This window comes from Rousettus aegyptiacus, unplaced genomic scaffold (genome assembly GCF_014176215.1).
Source record: "Rousettus aegyptiacus isolate mRouAeg1 unplaced genomic scaffold, mRouAeg1.p scaffold_m13_p_2, whole genome shotgun sequence".
NCBI lineage: Eukaryota > Metazoa > Chordata > Mammalia > Chiroptera > Pteropodidae > Rousettus > Rousettus aegyptiacus.
The window spans coordinates 173,263,631-173,277,512 of NW_023416295.1; the positions used below are offsets into that span (position 1 = coordinate 173,263,631).

The window sequence follows — 13,882 nt, forward strand, 5'->3', positions numbered from 1 at the left end:
TGAGGGCCCTTCGGACTCTGCAGGAGCCTTGGGGAAGACAGGAAAGAGCCTCGCGGAGCAGAGGTGGGCCCACCCCGCTGAGGCTTCCTCCCACTCGGCCCCCTGCTCCCCGTTGGCCAGTGCAGGGATCGATCACGTAAGGGCCCGCCCTTAAGAATCCTGCAGATATGAGTCTGAATGGCAGTTCTGTCATGGGACCTCGGGCAATGCACTGAACCAGTTTCCAGGCCTTCCACGTGCCCTTCTGCAAAGTATGTGACTCCGGCCTCCACCACAGGCAGTCGGGACAGGGAAGGTGGCCCAAGAACCCGCTCTGAGCCCTCCCTCCGCCTCGTCCTGCCTGTCTCTCCAAGGCTGCCTGGGCCAGCAGGCGAGGCAGAGGCTGGTTCTGCCTTGGGCAGCGGGCAGCTTGATGGGCTCCAGCTCCTCCTCAGAAGCGGAGAGCAGGGGACCCATCACCCATCAGACCAGGTGGCTAGATGACAAAGCATCCAGGGCCCTTGGTGAGCCAGGCAGTGATGCTGCAGTGGCGGCTGCCCACCTCACCCCTCCTGGCACCGGCTGAGGGGCCCAGATGGGGTGCTTCTCTGGGCAGTTTTACCAGGTTGGGTGTGGCAGCTCGCACACCTTGTTTCTCGCCTCACCCTGGCCTCCTTTCTCCTCCCCCCACCCAGTGAGGGTGGAGGGTCCCACGGGGTCCCCGCAGGTAAGCCTGGCTCTTGGAGCCTGTTTCTCGCTCTGTCAAACGGAGCTGTAAGAGCAGAGCACGGGGCCCCGTGCACAGCACGTGCCCACGAAATGTGTTCACAGGAGCCTGGTGACAGCTGGTCTCTGGTCCCACCCTGCTATTTGGGCCTTGGGGAGGGAGGAAGTGCCAGCCCGCTATCCCCAGTGGTGAGGCCCAGGCCACACAGTGGCAGGTTTGGGGGACAGGGGAAACCCAAGGGGCTTGAGTGCCACAAAATGCCCAAGCTCAGGCGTGGCAGGGGCAGGGAGACGGGCGCAGAGCCACGTGGGCAGCGGTCTGTGTGAAGGACCTCGCCCGGCTCCCAGCTGGGAAGCGCTGATGAAGACAAGCCCACCAGCGGATGTGAGTGTGAGGCACACGCGTGACACAGAGACTGTCATTCATGAGATCAACGGTTTATTGATTTTTTTTTTCTAAAATACTATACATTTAAAGAAACTCCTAAACTGAAAAGACAACTATTTTTGGTAGGTAATCTGTAGCAAAGGAATAAGGATTTCTGCTGGTAAGTCTTCAAGAGAAACACATACACACATTCACTTTCCAAGCAAGACATCGAGCTCCCTGGAAATGTCGCATAAATGCATAGCTTGTGATGGCGGTGGCCATTTCGCCAACGTCTGAGTTACACAAAATAAAAGTTTTCCCTCCCTCCCACGCCCGTGAGTTCAGTGTAGCTTCCGGTGGCAGCGCGTCTGCTCCCTGATGACTTAGGGCGCCCAGAAGAGACCCCTGTGCTACGGGGTGAGACCCAGCTTCTGTCTGCTCACGAGGAACACAGATGACTGACTGAAATTTGCAATCACTGGAAAGACCTGGGAGTTTTTCAGTGTTCTGCTACAGAGGGGACTAAAGCTGGTTAGAAGCTGGACGCACAGCTGGCTGGGGAGGACAGACTACCCTCCAACGGTCTCCAGAGAGGCCCAGGGCCCACGCCCCGAGCCCGGAGCCGGCCCGGCTGACCAGCTAGGCCCGTGCTGCGGCCCGAATGCCACAGCCTTCGAGCAGTTTAACCAATTAAACCCACTGTCAAGAGCCTTTAATCTCATTAAAACAGTAGACAAGCTCTTTAGATTCTCTGAATATCAAATAATATATACAGATATACATGAAGACATGACTTTATGTCTATCATAAAGCATCTTAACCTACAGATGCATTTGCCTGAAAAGTTAGTCTTCTCTCTTTTAACCTCCAAATCACTGCAGAATTGTTAAGAGTTAACTTCTGTGCACGAACAGAGCAGAAACAGGTTTTAAATACGGTGACTGGGGGAAGCATGGCGTACGGTTACCTCTGAAACTCACGTCTGGGCGCCCGCGGGCACAGAGCACTCAGCACCAGCATCGGCGGAGACGCAGCCGTCACGCGTCCCAGAACTCCCTACTGCGAACCCTCGCCTCACGCACCGTCCAGCCAAATCGGCCAGGCGGCAGCGTGGCCAACTGAACAGTACGACGCGGGAACAGAGGCGTCACTCCCTCGAGCCTGGTGCACATCGATCTGTGCCATAATTTAAGTGTAAATGAATGGAGGAACAGGTATATAAAAAAGTACAACCGTACACGGCCTTTAAATTAAAAACCTCGGAAAATGACATGTAAATTTGTTCATTTGAGTTGCGGGTGATGAGACGCATCCGGGAAGGAGCAGTGGAGCAAGAATCAGTGGAACCCACCATTGACGCGGCGGAGAGGCGAGGTCGAGAACGGGCAGGTCCATGATAAGCCGACGACGCACACTGAGCAGGGGAGCGCGGGGGGAGGGCGATGTCTGTCGCGCTGTCTTCCTGTGTTCCGACCTCCGTCTGCACCGCGGAGAGGCTGCAAGTCTCAGGTGAAATGACCGGCTCGTCTGTCTTCGAGAGACACCATGAAGCCAAGAGCAACGGAACCGTCATCTTTTACAGGAAAAAGTGGACGCCCACACAGCCGGCTGGGGGCGCCAGAGGTGCTGCCCAGGCCGACGGCTAACGGAGTTCCTGGGGCCACAGCCTCCACCCCTCTGCCAGCCAGCCCACGGGGCCGTCACTGGATCGTCTCGACGTAATTCGCTGGGTACAGGCCAACCTGTCCGTTGTCCAAGCGCCCCTTGCACCAGCCCTGCTCATCCTCGTCCTCGATCTTGGTCAGCTCGTCCCCTGCAAGACAGAGAGGGGTCCTGGTGAGCCGGCAGGCGACACAGTGACCACTGGGTCAGTCTCCCTCAAGTCGTAGCCCCCGCCCCTGGCCCACGGAGGGTCTCTGACTTGGGAAGGAGGGGCAGGCATTCTCCTGGGGGTACAGTGGGGCAAGGACCACTTATTTCTCTACTAATTTGCCTTTAAGCTGCCTCTGGAGGGGCCTCTGAGAAATCGGAGACCTCTCTCACACGGCGGCTCTCTCAGATGCCGCAGCGGCTCCTGGAGACTCCGAGGTTAATGGCTGCCTGTAGTTCTGTGCCTTCCTGACCATTGCGGGCCGGACCGGGTCAAAAGAATCCTTCACAGGGTCACGCCACCCCCCCCCCCCCCGCCACTGCTGTCCTGCCTCCCCTGGGCCCAGCCCACCCACTCTTTTTCTCTCCCGGCACTTGTTGCCCGTGGTCCTGAGCCATCATTTAATCCGGGTCCAGATAGCAGGCTGTGGGGTGGGGGGCACCATCTCCAGTACAGAGCTGGGACATGTCCTCTGACTCAAAGAATCAACCCATCTTGACACTTGGATGGAAGCCATTGGCCTCATTCTGGAATTTTCCCATGGCTCTGTGTGTTAGGCCGTTTGATTTGTTTCGTTTGTTTAAACATGAAGGAACCTCTACCATGGAACAGGCCCTGGGTGGCAGAGGAGATACGGAGATGGGAGACAGATGGAGCCCTGGGTATTAAAGAGACAGACAAAGGAACAAGGACCACAGGTGTGATCAGGGCTGCGGTGGGGGAAGGGCCAGGTCTGGTTTTTCTGTTGAGAGTGGACAGGGCAGCTCAGAACCAGGGAACAGGCGAGGAGCCGCCAGGCGCTCTGGCCGCTGAGCGCCCTGCAGAGAGGGCGCGGGAGCCTCCAGCTCAGGCTTCTCAGGGGCAGGACGGGGTCAGTAGCCCCGGGCATGATTCTGTCTATTGTTCCGTTTGGAGCTTTGTATTTCTCGTTGGCATTTTGGTCCATTTCTCAGGCTTAGCTGCAATTTTTCCAGGCCGTTATGCCTTGTTTAGCAACACCTGCCCGACTGTTTTATTCCGCAGCAATACTGATGAAGATGCCTGGGGGCCTGTACCCAGGCTGCGCGCTGCCGGGCTGGCATTCCAGAGCTGCTGTTCACAGGCTAAGAGGCCTGGCAAACTGCCCAGCCCCCTGGGCCTTGGTGGACAGGGTGCTGTGGGGACCACGAGTTATAACAAGAAAGGACCCGGCACAGTGCCCAGCATGTAGTGGGAGCTGCCAATACTCCCTTATGAGACGGTGATTCCTCCTGGAGTCAGGCCACCCCCTCGGCCCCAGCTCGGCTCGTGTGAATCAGACTTAGCAACATCCTAGTGCCTGCAGGGGGCCACAGGGTGAGCAGCACAGGGGCAAACCTCTTCTGCGTCCCTTTTGGCCCAGGAGCCCCCGGCAGGGCCCTCGCTGGGAACACTGGCATTTCCCTCTTCCTGTCCTCGCAGGCCACTAGGCCCCTGGGCGCACAGTGGGGCACCAGCAAGGTGATACTTCTGCGTGGTGAAAAGTGCACCTAAGACCCGGAGGAGTGGGAGCAGCCGGAGCCTGCTACACACAGAAGAAAGCGGCACTGGCCGGGAACCAACGTCACACTCGGAGGAAAGCTCCAAGCTGTGAAAATGTGAACCGGTGACTAGAGACGGTCCTTTCAGTCAACTTGCTTCTGACAGCTCATGTGAAGCAGAAGGAAACATTTTAAATCTCAAAAATCGCTGACAAATCTGATAGGTAAGACCGAGAAAGAATCAGACGTTAAATAACTAAATCAACGAAGTAAAGGGGAAACGACACCAGCCACAGGCATCAGAAAACGAGGCAGAACTTGTTCAAAAGCACGAGAACTTCCCACAACCCGCTGGCGTGCCCGATGGCCAGCCCTGGGGTCCGGGGGCCAGGGACAGCTGGCTGGCTCGCCGCGCGTGGAGGGACAGAGGCTGAACCCACATCTTCCTTCCCAGGCTCCGCGGGCCCCGCCCCGTCGCCAGCCTTTGTGGGTTGATTCTGGCCCAGCTGCCCCTTGGAGGGGTGGATGCTGGATCTGCGGTGGCTTTGCAGAGGGGACAAGGCAGAAGAGGGAATCTGGTTCCCCTTTGGGCCACTGAGGCGCTAAGCGGCTCAAGCCTCTAAGACAGGAGCTCTAAGGCTTTTCAAACGGAGTTACAACCCATCTTGGTAAAGTGCAGCCAGCGCTGAAAAATAACAAGTCGCAGGACAGAAAACGTCTGCACGCAGAGCCACAGAACCCGAGCGCAGACGGCTCTGTGAAGCCGGGTTCAGCGACGGCCCGGAGGTGCGCTAGGGTGAACGGAACACAGCGAGACTGCAGGAAGAGAGGTGGAAGGCGCTAAGGTGAGCCTCTGCTGGCCCAGGGCACACGCTGTGTGCGACTCCGGGGTGTGGACAAGGTGGCCCTGCCATGGCATGCCCCGACGCCTTGGGCAAAGGCACAGGCGCCTGTCTTCTAAACTCTGGCATCGAGCACCTGCTACTTTTGAAATGGTGCCATTTTACCGGCCTTTAAATCAAACGAGTCTCCCCGAGCAGGGCGGGAGCGTGCGCCTGGGTGCCACTGGGGAGCCCGCCTACCGGCCTTGAAGCTCAGCTCGTCATGCTCCTGGCCCTCGTAGTCGTAGAGGGCGCGGACCCGCACTTCGGTCCCCGAGGTGGTGTCCTCGTCGAACGGGTTGGAGTCCCCGTTGGCATCCGTGGAGGAGAACGGGTTGTTAGACTCGTCGTCCGACCAGTCGGTGGGGCAGCTCTGCACCTTGTCGTAGCTGCTCACGCTGCAAGAGAGGGGAACCGGGGGCCTGAGCGTGGGGCTGGCAGGGCCGGGCTGGGGACTCCTGCAGGAGCACAGCGCCGTCAGGTCCCTGCAGAGGCAGGGCCGGCCGCCCAGTGGACCTGTCTTCCTGTGCGGGGCCTTGACGGGGGTTAATGGAGGTCAGAGAAAAAGCAACCACAGACTGTTACTGGTGCCCCCCTCCCTGAGTGTCCACAGCTGGCAGCCGGGCCACCGCCCGCGGGCCTCATGCATTGCTTTGAGTGCCGAGGGGCCGAGGCCCTGGGCAGAGGAAAGGAGACAGACAGAGCGAGCGAGGCGGGCCCCAGAGGGAGACGTTTGTTCACCAACGTTTTGGGCTTAATGTCCTCCTTCTCACTGACGGTGCTCCCCGTGTCGTCCTCATCCTCGAAGGGGTTGTAGCTGGGCAGTGACTGCGCTGACCGTGTAGGGTTGCTCGGGACACTAAGGTCGCTACAGGGAGAAAGAGAGCTTTCAGGGGACCCCAGCTTCAAGGCCCCTGCCATCCAGGGTGCTCCTGGCTGCAGGATCATGGGGCCAGGGACAAATCAGACAGGAGGAATATGCTGTTTAAGCAAAAAGGTTCTTTCGGGCAAACACTGGGCGGTACTTCGGCCCCTGGACACGCTCCCAGTGTGTGAGCGCGAGACTCCGTTCTCTGCCCTGCGTCTGGATGCCACGCGTCCCGGCCAGGAGCCCTGCGATGGAGCCCACGGGGAGTCTCTCTGCAGTCTTCCCTACCTGGACCTCGTCACCACTGCTGTGAGCTGGCCGGCCAGACAGCTGTGGGGCTCGGCCTGGGGAGGTGACAGCCTGGGAGGCTTGGAGCCCTGCTGACGAGGGCCGGAGATAGGCTCCTGGGGCACAGCACGCCTCTCCTGCTGACTACCAAAGGGGGTGCCCTCCCTGGCCCTTCTGGGTCTAGAGCTCCTAAAACCAACACCAGGCCTGCTGAACAGCGTTCTCGGAATGAAGAACCCCTCCCGTGCTCCCCAGAGAGTCTGCACAAGTGTGTCAACTGCCTACTGTGTGCCAGGCTCCAGAGGACCAGAGAGAAATTAGGCCCAAGCCTGGCCTGAGGGCTGATGGCCAAGGGCGACGAGACGCAGTGACTGCAGGTATTACGTGCCGGACCAGAGCAGAGAGAAGAAGGACAGGCCCCGCGAGCCCGGCGCCCCACCATCTAACTCGGAGCTGGGGGACCTGACAAGTTACAGGGCAGGACCCCGACCAGAACCACCTCTCGCCTTCAGGCCCGGGGCTGCATGGAGCGGGCACTCCAAGTGTGTGGCGGACGGCTCCGAGCTGGGGAGGGGAGGGGAGGAGATGCTGCAAACGCCACCAGGGTGACCCCAAGTGGCCTCGCTGGCTTCAGGCCCAGTGAGGGGCACTGAATCCAAACCTGCCCTCCGCCCGAGACCACCAGCCCCTCCCCGCTCCTTGGCGCCTTTCTCCAGCTGACCTGCTGAGGGGTTGGTGCAGGGCGGCTGAACTTGTGCAGCAGCCCTGGGGGTCTAGACCCCACCCCCAGGAGGTCCTCAGGGCGGTTTCTCCTCCTCCCCACCCCTGCCCTCGGCGCTTAACCACGCCCACCTGCCCAGATGGAGACAAAGCAGCTGAAAGAAGACAGGCCCGTCTGCCCAGGGAGCCTGGGTAGGGGCTGGGTAGGGGGTAGTGACTGGGGCTACAGAAAGGCCACTGGGACCTGTGCTGCCCCTTCCTAGGGAGCCACGATCACGAGACATTATTGTCACACGGTACGAGGTGGAGGCCTCTGCGGTGGGGCAGCTGGAGGCCACGATTCTGTAGAGGGCGGCGAGGCCTACGAGGCCCGGAAGTGGGCCTTGTCTAGCACATGCTTTCTGATGAGGTTCTAATGACCTCGGTGCCACCTCTTCAATCCAAACTCAGCCTCTACAAACGTGAGGTTAGGAATAAGCAAGGCTCTCAACAAAGAGGTGATTTGAGAAAGAACTGACAATGCTCTCCTGCCCGCCCCCCGCACCTGCACACAGCCCTGGAAGTGAGTGCAAACCTGGCCGGGATACCTGAGCCCGCCTGAAGGAAACCACGGACAGTGACTTCCACCTGCCTGTGTGTACCACTGGGGACACATGATGACCAGCGCCTGACACCAGCTCTTCGCCTGGCTTGGGGCCTGAAGCACATTTGTGGCTAGCTACCCTCTGGCACCAGATGGATGGATGACCCTTCCGGAGATGCCCTGGGGCCCTTGCCCAACAGGCAGCATGTGGACAGATGCTCACGGGGGTCCCTGGGAGGCCCCACTAAGGACTCTCCCGGATGTCCAAGGTGGGGGCGCCCCAGCCCTTGCGGAGGGCTCAGGGACCTGGCCCAGGGACCTTTCCCAGGGATGGAGGCCGCCCAGCACCCACCTGCTGGGCTTATTCTGCAGAGCCTGGTCGCCCGTCTGGCTGATGCCCGTCAGGGTGACGCCATCAGTGGCCTTCTTCTTCTCTCTCCGGCTCAGAGTTCGATTCATGTCAGCAGACCACTCCTAACAGGCCCAAAGGAGAGAAATCGGGAAGTTCACGTGTTTGAGGAGGCATCAGTCTAACCTAGAGCTGAACCCCTTCCCAGCCATGCCCCAAACTGTCACGTTCCCAGGGTGGCAAGAGAGCTGGCTGCGGGCCCTGAGCAAGCCTGCAATGGGGAACTGGAACCCAGGGCTGCAAATGAAGCCTGGGGCTGGGTGGCTACCACATCGCCAAAGGGGCGGATGAGCCCACCGACCACTCAAGTCTCCAAGGAGTGGAGCCCCCCGCACCTCGGTGCCCTTTGCTCCCCTGGATCAGTCTCTTTTCAATCAGAGCAGCAGGCTGGGGCTGACGGAGCAAAGTGTTTCTCTCTCCAAAGCTTTGCCACTTCCCAGCACGTGAGCAGCCTTTGCTCAGCTGCCCTGGAAAGCACTGGGAGCAGGGAAGAGCAGCTCTAGCACGATTTTCCAGAAAAGCATGTGTGGGGCACGTTTAATGCCTTCTCCCTCCCTCGTGCCTCCACCCATCATCAGACAGCTTTAACTGAATTAACAGCTGAGTCCCCACCTTTGCTCGCAGGCAGTCATAGAACCTTAAGGTTAGACGCCATCTTGGAAGCATCCAGTCTAACCTGCCAATTTCTCAGATGAGGAGACAAGGCCCAGGAAGAACAAGCGCCTTGCCCACACAGACGCGGTAGCGGACTGGGCCCCTGGCTCCAGACCAGCTCAACTATATCTATATATATACATATTCTTATTAATTATTCTCAATTGAAATAAGATGATTGAAAACTCAACTGGAATTTCACAGTCCCCACAGTGACCTTTAGGTGGCTCGCAAGGGCTGATGTGATTAACCCCAGGCTGACTCTGAAAGGGAGGGCCAGCTGTTAACCTGGACAACAGAATCAGCAAGCGGAACTGCTGCCATGGGTCTGTACCCAGCACACGGTGCCAGAACCAGGCTGTGGACTCCGCGCACAGACCCACGTGGGCTGCACGCGCCCTACGGGAGGTTTGGAATTCAATGAATTAGCCATAAAATAGAAACTTACTTCATCCTTGTGGCATGGAAAATAAAAAAACAAATAAGTTCATTAGAGAAGGGCAAGCACGATCCCGTAAGAATCACGTGTGCCACATACGGGCGCTGGCCCCCAGCCCGAGGGACCCACAGAGAGAAGGGCCACCCATGGCTCTGGCCCGGAAACTCGCCCAGTGAGACATCCTGTCAAGTCTTCCTTCTTAGACCACTCCCTTCTCTGGGTCCTGACTACTGACCGCCGACCTACGGGGTTGGGGTGTGGCGGGGGTTTCATATGCGATTCCCTGAGCATTCAAGAGAGCAGTGAACACCCCATGGGCACAAGACATGGCATCAACTCCCTTCTTCCCCGTGTGGGGGTGGCTTGTCCTCAAGTTCACTTCCTAGAGGCCCCTGAACCCCTGCTTTGTCCCAATGCCTCTGTGGAAAGGGCCCAGCCTGCCCTGCGCCTCCTGCTAGGAGCAGATGTCCTAAACATGGTGCCAGGGTGGGGGACGCTCAGCTGCAGGGACCCGCATGGTCATCTGAAGCACCTTCTTGAGAAGCTCCAGAAAACAGAGGCTCATGTGAGAACCGACAATACTGCAGGCCAAGATGGGGCCACGCAGGCTTCTGTGTGGTGGGCCCGGGGCCAGTACGCAGCATGGACCAGGTCACCAAACCCTCAGCCACCGGAGGAGAGGGCCGCTACTGTCTTCCCAGTTTACACGTGGGAAAACTGAGTCACGAGAAGGACAAACGGCTTGCTTAGTGTTCCACAACTGAGAAAGGGTGAGGCGAGCCCTGACTCAACCTGGGCTCCGGCTGCTACTGTGTTGGGGAAGCCACTCGGCCCGAGTCCAAGGTGGACGGAGATTGTCACCTCCAGCATCCTCCCCAGAACAGGCAACAGGCGCGGCCCTGTGGGGCCCTCCCGGCCCTGCTTCACCCCAGGAAGACAGAATCCCTTCCCTCGGAGCACAGGGCGGCAGGACCTGAGGCCACCACCTGCTCTACCTCCATCCGGGAGGGAGGCGGGGACGTGGGCCTGGAGGCCCAGTCCTAGGGCTGGCAGAGTCCGAGATCTCCAGGCATGTTGCACATAAAGATATTGGAACTCGAACCCCTGACACTAGGGAAAGAGGAAAGTTAACCCTGAACCTAAACTGGTTGAATAAACTGTCTGAAACGGAGATAAAGTCTCCCAGCTATGCGCTGAGGCCACGCTCCCCTTCCATCCTGGACCAGGAGCCACTGAGCCGGTGCCCTTGGCCCACCTGGCCTGGTGGTCACTGTGGCCACTTCCTTCCCGGTCACCCCTGGGGTGGGGCAGGCAACGGGGAGCCCTGCACTCCTGTAACTCCTGGGACTCACCGGGAAGGGAATGGCAGCACTCAGCAAGTGCCCGGAAAAGTCCCCAACGAGAAAGAACGTAACCGCACCTCCCTGGAGGTCCAGAAGACCCTCGGGAACCCTGAGGCCCCGGAACAAGGGGCGTCTGCTCACTTTCTAGCGCAGCCATGGGCAAAGGCCGCCTCGTAAACAGGGCAAAGGCCAACAGAGTTGGAATGAGAGAGACACTGTACCCGACCCTATGGGCCCAGGCCCCTGCCAGGCCAACGAGGCCTGGCGCTGCCTCCTCTTACCTCGAACTGCGGCCAGTTCATGGACATGCCCGGCCCGTGGTTGGCTCTGAACCACCTCAGGTCCTCCACAGCATCGGCAGCTTTGATGTTCTGCTCCAGGTCGCGATAGATGTTTTTGTAGCTAAATCAGAGAGAGGAACGGGACTCTTTCAGGAGGCGGGCATGGCCACCGTTCATTTGTCCTGGCCCAGCGCCTGGCCACAGCAGGCACCGAGGTCTGCAGCTGACTTCACGGCCCAGATCAGGACGCCCACCCTGGTTCAGCTGGGCGATCATCTGGCTTCGACATGCACAGATGGGAACAAATAATAACCATGGCGTGGAAGTCACAGCTCTGGCTTCTGACAAATCGGCTTTAAATCACGGGGAGGGCAATGACTTGGCTTTGCTGTGTCAAAAAATGCACAAGGCGCTGGCATCTGGGCCACATGGGGCTCCAGTCTGGGTGGTCCCCCTTAATCAGGTCCAGAGTCAAGTGTCAGGCAAGTTCCCCGTCATCCCTTCCAAAAGGCTGGGAAGTTCGTATTCGGCCATGTGAAAGCTGCGTGCTAAGACCACGGCAGAGGCCGCCTGCCACGTGGGTTGGTGCGCCCTGTTTGAAAGCTCACTCCAGCTCCCCTGCCCAGGAAGCTGACCATGAGGAGAAGGAGTGGCCCTGTGGGTCCTGGACTTTTCTGTTCCTAATCCTATACGTATAGCTGGCAAGTCACTTACCCTCTCTGGGTCTCAGTTTGCTTTTCTGCTGAGCGGGCATAATGCCACCTGTCACAGACTGAATCATGTTCTCCAAAATAGACCTGTTGAAGTCCTAACCCCTAAGTACCTCACAATGTGACCTTATGTGGACAGAGGGTCTTTATAGAGGCAATTTGGTTAATGAGGTCATCAGGGGTGGGCCCAACCTATGGACGGCTTTTTATAAAACGGGAAATCTGGACACAGACACCCACGCAGAGATGGCCATGTGACTGAAGTGACATGTCTACAGCCAAGGAAGGCCACAGACTGACAGCACACGCCGGAAGCCGGAAGAGGCAGGGGCAGGCCCCCTCAGAGCCGTCAGAGGCGGCGCGGCCCTGCACACACTGGCGTTTCAGACCCCAGCTTCCAGAACCGTGAGGGGGTAAATTTCTCCTGATGTGAGCCAGCCAGTTTGTGGCATTTTGTTACGGCAGCCCCAAGACACTGCTATACCATCTACGTGCCAGGGTGGCTTGGAGCACTGAGTGAGGCCAGGCACTCGAGGCAACCGAGGACAAGCACTCACAGGTGGAGACTGGTCTATGCACAGCAAGGCTTGACGCTGACCTGCCCTGCACCAGCGAGCTGTTGCCTCAGGGAAGTCATTTAACCTCACCCCGCCTCAGCTTCCCCATCCCTAAGAGGTGGAATAATGCCACCTGCTTTGCAGGCGATCATGAAGATTAATGAAACGTGGGAGTGGGAGCGGGAGCGGGAGTGTGGGTGCACGGTAATTGTTGCTTTGTTTTTTTATAAAGGAGCAAGAGGGAATGTAATTTCCAGCCCTGACTAGTGAGCTGGTTCTGAACTGCTCGGCTCTGTGGAGACGGAAGTGTACGTCTGGTGTCAGCCCAGACCTCTCCCCTGGCCAAGGCATCACAGGGCCAAAGACAGGAAAGTGTGAGAGAAATAATCCCAGCCTCAAGTCATGATTCACGACCGAGTCTCCGAGGGTCTGCGCTGCCTGGGCCTAGAACCACTGGAAGGACTCACGGGGAACCTCAAAGTCAGACCAGAAATGCTGGCCTTGCGCCAGCTTGATTTCAAATATGCCAACTGTGGTCTGAGTTGCAGCCACCACCCCTCTCCTGCCCAGCCCCAGAGCACTGTCCACAGAGCTGGCCGAGCATGGCCTCCTTATCGCGTGGCGAGAGGCTGTCGGGCACAGGCCAGTGACTGGCCGTTCTGGGCGGCCGCAGACAGGCTCAGCGGACGGGCCTCCTGGGGCAGGAGAACGTAACCACCTTGAGGAGCCCTTCGGACAGACCGCCGCCCCCAGTCTGCAGAACAGCAAGTGAGCTGTACTCAAAAGCAACCTTCCACTTACTTCATTGTGACGGGCTTTGAAGCTAAAGGGACACTTACCTGGCCACATTGGAAAGGTCTAGGTGCTTCTGAACCTCTAGCAAAACTTCCCGGAAGAAGCGCAGGCGCTTCTCCTCGAACTGCTGGCACTGCTCGAACACCTGCTCCATGTTCTCCATGTACTGGGGCGTGCCCTGGTCCAGCTCCTTCAGGGACTTCTCATACCTTTCTTTGGTCTACGAGCAAGTCCAGATGCCACACAATGAAGGTTCATTGCCACTCGACCTGGGTGCCCTCTGGCTGAGAGTAAGCGAGCTGGGCTCTCTGTCACCTGGGTCCTTGCCCACCTCTGTCCTTTGTCACCACTTCTGAATTCATCGATGCCTAGATTTACTTATCAGGTGGCGATATTGAGCTAGACTCTCTGGGTGACTTTATTAGAAACAAGCACAGAGAGGAGCTGTGACCCGGCACCTGAGGAGCACCCCGATCTAGTTCCTTTGCATCCCCAAGTCCCTTGCCAGTGGCGGCCTCCAGCCCCCACTTTAGAACAGAGCAAAGCAGGGGTGGGGCGGGGCCCGGTGCACAGGCCCACGGCCTGGCCCGCGTCGGCCCTCGCTTCCTGGGAACTGCTAAGGTAGAAGACGCCGTGGCTCAGGCCCTCTGGGCAGAATGCCACCTGCGTCTGCGGCGCCCTGCGTGACCACGGCGCTTGCTCTCCTCGCTAACCTCCCCTGCGCAACAGGAGAAGCGGAAGAGCACCCCAGATGCAACACGCCTGTTCACTGCCCCTGCCCCCACCCTGAACCCCTCAGCCTCTGCCTGCACCTCTTCTGGGCCTTCGCTGCCGAGGCTGCCGCACCCTACTCAGGGGCTCCCGGCCAGCGGTGTCTCAAGCACCTTACTTCGTCTGACTTTCAAGGCTA

The 13,882-nt window shown here is 58.7% G+C and overlaps 1 protein-coding gene across 2 annotated transcripts in view; it reads right to left on the reverse strand.

Moving 5' to 3' along the window:
- Positions 1 to 1,122: 1,122 nt before the first annotated feature.
- PACSIN2 (protein kinase C and casein kinase substrate in neurons 2) overlaps positions 1,123 to 13,882 on the reverse strand; it is a 96,422-nt gene continuing 83,662 nt past the window's right edge. For both annotated transcript variants that reach the window (XM_016135780.2, XM_016135778.2), the window contains exons 6-11: positions 13,017 to 13,192; positions 10,911 to 11,031; positions 8,137 to 8,258; positions 6,071 to 6,193; positions 5,527 to 5,723; positions 1,123 to 2,888 (exon numbers count right to left, since the gene is read on the reverse strand). In XM_016135780.2, the coding sequence (XP_015991266.2) occupies positions 2,776 to 2,888; positions 5,527 to 5,723; positions 6,071 to 6,193; positions 8,137 to 8,258; positions 10,911 to 11,031; positions 13,017 to 13,192 (852 nt within the window). In that variant the 3' untranslated portion in view covers positions 1,123 to 2,775. The remainder of the gene's footprint in view (positions 2,889 to 5,526; positions 5,724 to 6,070; positions 6,194 to 8,136; positions 8,259 to 10,910; positions 11,032 to 13,016; positions 13,193 to 13,882) is intronic.